Source organism: Aquarana catesbeiana, linkage group LG01 (assembly GCF_042186555.1).
Source record: "Aquarana catesbeiana isolate 2022-GZ linkage group LG01, ASM4218655v1, whole genome shotgun sequence".
NCBI classification, from domain to species: domain Eukaryota; kingdom Metazoa; phylum Chordata; class Amphibia; order Anura; family Ranidae; genus Aquarana; species Aquarana catesbeiana.
This window is the reverse complement of record NC_133324.1, coordinates 404898702-404905694: the sequence shown is the minus strand read 5'-3', so window position 1 is coordinate 404905694 and position 6993 is coordinate 404898702. Positions and strand designations below refer to the sequence as shown.

Sequence of the window (6993 nt, the reverse complement as noted above, 5' to 3'; positions counted from 1 at the left end):
GCCGTTATACGGCGGCAGGATGGCTCCCCTGGGCGAGCCGTCGTAGCTGTACGTCGGCTCTTTAAGACCCTGTAGGAGGTGCGCAGCATGTCCCCGGAGCCGATGCGAGTGCCCGCCGGACACCCGTGATCGCTAATGACAGAGGGAGAACCTGGATCTGTGTATGTAAACACACAAATCCTGTTTCTGTCAGGGGAGAAAAGACAGATCATGTGTTCCTACTAAGTAGGAACACCGATTGGTCTCCTCCACTAGTCAGTCCCATCCCCCCACAGTTAGAACACACCAAGGAAACACAGTTAAGCCCTTGATCGCCCCCTAGTGTTAACCCCTTCCCTGCCAGTGACATTTATACAGCAATCAGTGCATTTTTATAGCACTGATCGCTGTATAAATGTCACTGGTCCCAAAAATGTGTCAAAAGTGTCCGATCTGTCTGCCACAATATCTCACTCCAGATAAAAATTGCTGATCGCCGCCATTACTAGTAAAAAATTAAAATAATAGAAATGCCATAAATCTATTCCCTATTCGGTAGATGCTATAACTTTTGTGCAAACAAATCAAAATACGCTTATTGTGATTTTTTTTTTACCAAAAATATGTAGAAGAATACATATCAGCCTAAACTGAGGAATTTTTTTTTTTATTATTGGGGATATTTATTATAGCAAAAAGTAAAAGATACTGGGGTTGATTTACTAAAGGGAAATCCACTCTGCACTACAACTTGAAAGTGCACTTATCATCCAATCATGTGCAAGCAAAAATGCTGTTTTTTATTTTCCTTGCATGTCCCCCTCAGATCTACAGTGACTTCACTTGAAAGTGCACTGTCAGTGCACTTTCAAGTGCACTGACAGTGCACTTGTAGTGCAAAGTGTATTTGCCTTTCGTAAATAACCCCCATTGTGTTCTTTTCAAAATTGTCGCTCTTCTTTTGTTTATAGCGCAAAAAATTAAAGCCGCAGAGGTGATCAAATACCACCAAAAGAAAGCTCTATTTGTGGGAAAAAAAGGACGTAAATTTTGTTTGGGTGCAACATTGCACGACCACGCAATTGTCAGTAAAGCGACGCAGTGCCGTATCGCAAAAAATGGCCTGGTCAGGAAGGGGGTAAATTCTTCCGGGGCTGAAGTGATTTTATTGCTCATTCCCTATATCTGAGATTTCCCTCTTTCCCCACCCTGGAGACTACCAGGACAGGAAATAAGAGGTTGTTTCCTTAATAGGGACACAGCGAGCAATAAAAATATATACATATAATATTACAGCATTTAAAATTTTTCCCACTCTGTAAAGTACAGAAAAATTACTTTGACTGATTGACACCTCTGGGGCCATTTATAATTTTTATTTAACAGAAGATTTACACAACTTTCACCAATGATTCACACGTTTCCTGTTGAGTCCAACAGAAAAACATTTGTGAAAACTGGGCTAATGTAATGTGAATCTTGAGTGAAAAAAATATTTAAATAGACATTCTAGTGACTCCCATTTCCTAACTTCACTGAATATTTTTTCAGTAGATTTAAACTGCTCAGAAGAACTCATTTGTAATTGCTACCCATATAGATTATCACAGGAGCCACTAACATTTTGTCATATTGGACAGTCAACCTGTCTATGCCCAGCATAAAACATGTGTGACTCCATTTAAAGAAGAAAAAAAGGTTAACACTAAAAGGTATAGACCAGCTATTAAAATTATATAGATTCAAATCTTCCATAAAAAAAAAAAAAACTTCAGTGATACAGCTTAGCACAAGCTAACACATGGGCAGAGGTCAACAAATACCCAAAGTAGCAATTAATAGAAAAGATTAAATATGTATGCATTCAACTGAGATATACTAAATAATTCAGTGTTGCATTTCACATGAGTTGTCTATTGCTTATAATGAGCAAATATGTTTGTACCAATTTATTAGTCTATGAAAATACTTAATTCTCAGCATCAATTCAATTTTATTTGGAAAATTATGTCTATTGAACCTCTTGCTAATGACAAAGAATGGCACATTGATATATCAAGAGAACACTGCTCCTCGAAGAATAGGAATACCTCCTAACCCTTTGGCTACCAAAATGGTATGCTCTGCAATGGTAACAATGCTTACATGCTTCATATATAGAGCTGCATTATACATATCCTTTATTGCATGAGTCCAGAACTAAGGCAAGCTGAAACATCATCTTACTATGCAGAAGTCCTCTGGAAGACTTGAAAAAGTAATTTTCTTTCATTTTGACAATAACATGGAAAATAGTAGGTTTTTTGGAAATAGATTTGGCACAATATACAGATAAATCCTGCTGTACACAGAAATTTACAATGTATGATTTGTTTAAAGGACCACTAAGCCATGAAAAATGATCCAATACAAATGTTATACTGTAAAAAGGACCACCAATCCATGAAAAATGATCCAATACAAATGTTATACTGTAAAAAGGATCACTAAGCCATGAAATACGACCCAATACAAATATTATACTGTATAACTAACACTGAAAAAAATTCTTATACTGATGATTACAAATCACTGCTCTTTGTTATATGTAGGCTTTAACCTCTGTTGTGGTAGTAAGTCCTGTCATTAGTAAGGGCCTACAGCTTTTGTGTCAGAACTGCTTCTCTCCATACAAGTCTATGGAAATGCAAAAGCAGACTGAAAGTGGTCAAATGCAGCTTGGTAGGAGACCAAGTGTATCTTTCAATGATTTTAGAAGCTACTCAATCTGATGTTTGAGCACATTGCATTTTCCCATCGATGCAAGTCCCAAATTTGTCAACATATACGCTAATAATGCCTCACCTATGAAAAAATATCAACTCTGTTAACTGTGACTCCTGCAAAGCTTACATTCCCAATGCGAGTAAATGTTAACACCAGCTCCTTTTATATAAGGCAACTTCCATTTCAAGTTTAATGGTCCTTTAACCAAAGAGAGAGAACGTGCAGGCTTTTTCAGTTAAACAAGACAGAGCTGTGACAATGTGGAAATAGCATTAATCCCTAGGATCAAATCAGACTTCAGCTATTTTAGTCAAACCAATAAAAGAAAGACATTGACTGCTTGCGATGGGTGGCTGCACATTTCACTTTGCTCTTTGCATGATTGAATAAGCCTAGTAATGCGTTGCTGTGCTTCAGAAGAGCTTATCCAAGATTCACATTGGCCAGGATAAGAAAACCCACAGGCAATGAACATGCTAAGTCTGATAATACATTCCAAATGTTGGTATTTAGATACCATAAGACAGTATTATAAAAGTGAAGTATTCTCAACTCTTCTTTATGCTTAAATTGCTCACAGTGAGCAAATCCCCCCCCCCCAAAAAAACAAAAAACAAACAAAAAACAAAAAAAAGCTCCTCTGTCCAAATGTAAAAAAAAACCCCTCATCTTGCTGTTTTTACTTTATATGTCAATCAATTCAACGTTCCTTGAAGTCCCACAACAGCTGGCATTCCCAATGTTTTTAGAACTGTGATGTCTGGGTGAAAGATATGGCATCTGACTTATCTACAGCAAATCCTCCATTCACATAGGACTTCTTCCCTTCATCGTCTTCGTCTTCGTTTGAAAGTATACCTTGATCAATGGCAAAGGGATTGGCAATGTTCACTTGTGATGAGACGTCCATTTGTTCCAGTTCTTTCTTTGAGAGCTTCTCTACTATCCCAGTTCCATAAGCATCACCAAGAACATTTACCATGGTTCTAAATCGGTCCCTGGAAAAGATAATGAGTTTTCTTAAAATCCCTTTCTGTTGTTTTTACCCATATATAGAAAAGCACATATTAAATATAATTGTAATTTACCCATATAAAAATAAGTACATATTAAATATAATATTAAAAGTAACGTTAAACTGCAGCTGGCAGTTAGGTAGTGTTCATTACAAATGTTTTACACATTGTTTGTACAGTTTGATGTTATTGCTGTACTATTAATGTGGTGATAGCCCGCTGTATAATCTTAATTTTGATAACAAGTTTTTTTATCTTTATAATAACAGAAGTAGGGGTTAGGTTAACTTGAAAGATTAGGCAAGAAAGCAAGAAAGTAAGTTTAAGGAAGTAGGTTAATGCAGATAAAAGGTTAGGTTTAGGCAGTAGTCTAAGATTAAATTGTATATACACCCAAAATCTAATTAAAATGAATATAGTTAGACAACATACTCAACATAAAGGTCAAGTTCACTGATTTAGGCACTAACTTCAAGTGTTCCACTACCACTTTTTTCACAAACATTGCAGCTTCAATATGTATTTTATAAACTGTGGGGGAATTTAATAAAACTGTAGCAAACAGAATCTGAAGCAGCTATGCAACGTAACCAATCAGCTTCTAACCTAAGCTTTGAAAATGAAAGCTAGAAGCTGATTGGTTGCCATGCACAGTTGCTACATATTCTGTGTGTTCCAGTCTTAGTAAACTCCTGTGTTTTTAGAGAGCCATAAAGCTAACTATAGATAATATTAGTGTGTTTTTCCACAAAAATAAAATAAATATAATTTGAGATTGTTAAAATAATAACTAAAAAGAAAATTCTAAAGCTGCAAGACAAGTTATGGGTAAAGCTGGAGAAACTCTGGGCAACTTACATGTTACTGCTGTGATTAAATCTACATATTAAAGAGAACTTGTTTGCCGAATCAGAGAAAAGTGACATTTTTTTTGACAGGCCACCCTCCTCCAACAAGTGAGGTTTCTAGGGTGCCCCTGCTATTATATTTGTCTTTTGGAGCTCTGAATGGGTAAAGTGACAGATTCTCTTTAATTGCATTATCCATACTTAAAAAAAGTTTGCACACATAGAAGAAAGCAGAGCTTTCTTTATGAAATCTAGACACTTGGTAATCCTAATCACTCATCAAACTTGACTTTCCATTCTGCAAAGCTAAAAAGAACATCATTAGGTATACAGTGTTTTGTGTAATTATGTCACTGTGCTCTAACAAGCAAAATGTGTTCACACCTTGCCCATAGGCAGAGGTGATTTCACAAAAAAATCCAAGGTGTACATATACTGAGCAGTCTTTGCATACTATTTTTGCAAGGTTGTCTCCTGTTGACACTCCTACATATGTCGCCCTCTATCACTCAAGTCATTAAAATAGCAAGTATAGAACTAAAATGTTAATTTTGTGTGGGGGCATTTTTATTGCATGGTTATAAATAAGCCTTTTTATGGGTTACTTCATATGTTTTTTTTTTATTTTCTCATATCTATACAATTAAATTACTTGAACAGTGCTCCTAAAAGTCCTATCTGTCCTAAAGTCAAAAATCAAACTTAACCAATATAGCAGCACAAATTTCAAGGGTAAAGCGAAAAAACTAGTCACATATATCACCAATCAATAATGTTACAGCTCTTTTGTATCTATGACTTTGGTAAACTGATTCATTGTTAAGGGGTATTACTGCATATGCACATCATGATGCCATGATGCCTCAAAAAGTGATTCTAAACACAACATTTTTATTTTAAAAAATAGCAAACATGTCATACTTACCTGCTCTGTGCAAAACAATTGTCCTAGTTCTCCTCTTCTAGGGTCCCCCAATGATGCTCTTGGCCCCCTCCCCCCTGCCGACTGCCCCCATAGCAAGCTGTTTGCTTTGGGGGCACTTGTGCATCCTCGTTCCCGAGCTAGCTCTGTGTGTCCAATGACACAGCATGCTGCTCGGCCCTGCCCCTTGCTCTCTCCTCACTGGCTGTGATTAACAGCAGCATGCAGCCAATGGGCCAATGGCTACTGTCCAATGAAGAGAGAGCGCCAAGAGAGCTGCTCTCATGCCCATCGCTGGATTGAGATCAAGGTCAGATAAGTATTGAGGGGGAGGGGGCTGCATGCAGAAAGTTTTTAACCTTAATGCAGAGAAAGCAAGCATTAAGGTGAAAAACCTTCTGCCTTTAAAACCACTTAAGGAACCTGTATGATTTACATTGTGAATAAGGTAAAAAAAAATAGTTAATTAAAACCGTGAAAGTAGCCGGGTAACTCAGCTAAGAACACTTTTGCATATACAAGACAGCATCTAGACCACGTAAGATAAAATGTTTTAAAATTTTTAGTATACAAAAATTGCTAAAAGACATTTTGGTGAAAGCTAATCAGGATTTAGAAATTGTTACTGGTTTACCAGACAAAGGTTTTTCAGTCCTGAGATTTAAACAGCAACCTAAAGCTGACCATACATTATACATATTTTCTATTCAATTTCCTTTAGATTTGCCTTAAAGGGGGTTTCCGGCCACAATTTTTTTTTTTAAAGTCAGCAGCTACAAACACTGTAGCTGCTGACTTTTAATAAGGACACTTACCTGTCCAGTGAGCCCACGATGTCGGCCCCACGAGGCAGATCCGTCCATCGCCGGCGCCTCCATCTTAACGAAGGGAAACAGGCAGTGAAGCCTTGCGGCTTCACTGCCCGTTTCCTACTGCGCTTTGTGAATGGCCCCATGGTTTTCTGGGACACACACAGTTCCCAGAGGGCAACGGGGCCGCTCGCCGAAGAGGAGGAAGCGCCGCGGAATAGGAAGAGGCAGATTAGGAAGACTGCCTAGCGACAAGGGTTTCAGGTAATTTTTTTTTTCAAATGTTTTTTTTTTTATTTTTTTAAGATTTGTGATGCAATTTTTTATTTTAGGGTGGCCCTCCACTTTAAACTATGTGTTGCAAGGGCCTGCTTGATTGCATACAAATTGAAAGTGTTTAGGTTTAACCTCATATTATAAGGTTATGGTAAATCCAAAGAAAAATTGCACAAAAAATTTTATGACCAGCCTTACACAGGACAGCCTGGTGAATTATACCACTTCAGTTTAGAGATACAGTGATGTCCTCTCTCCACTGCCAACCTTTGCTATCCTCTCCTATTAGCATGATTTTTATCAACGCATTTGCAAGCAGCAAGCCCAGTTGTCTCTCAGTCCTGCCCATCCCTCTCCCAGTCTATGTGCTGCTTTAT

At 37.6% G+C, this 6993-nt stretch overlaps 1 protein-coding gene across 1 annotated transcript in view; it reads right to left on the bottom strand.

Moving 5' to 3' along the window:
- Nucleotides 1-637: 637 nt before the first annotated feature.
- The window catches only part of SLC1A1 (solute carrier family 1 member 1), a 102969-nt gene continuing 96613 nt past the window's right edge, over nucleotides 638-6993 (bottom strand). The window contains exon 13 of the mRNA XM_073634955.1: nucleotides 638-3743. Coding sequence (XP_073491056.1) covers nucleotides 3491-3743 — 253 coding nt within the window. The 3' untranslated portion in view covers nucleotides 638-3490. The remainder of the gene's footprint in view (nucleotides 3744-6993) is intronic.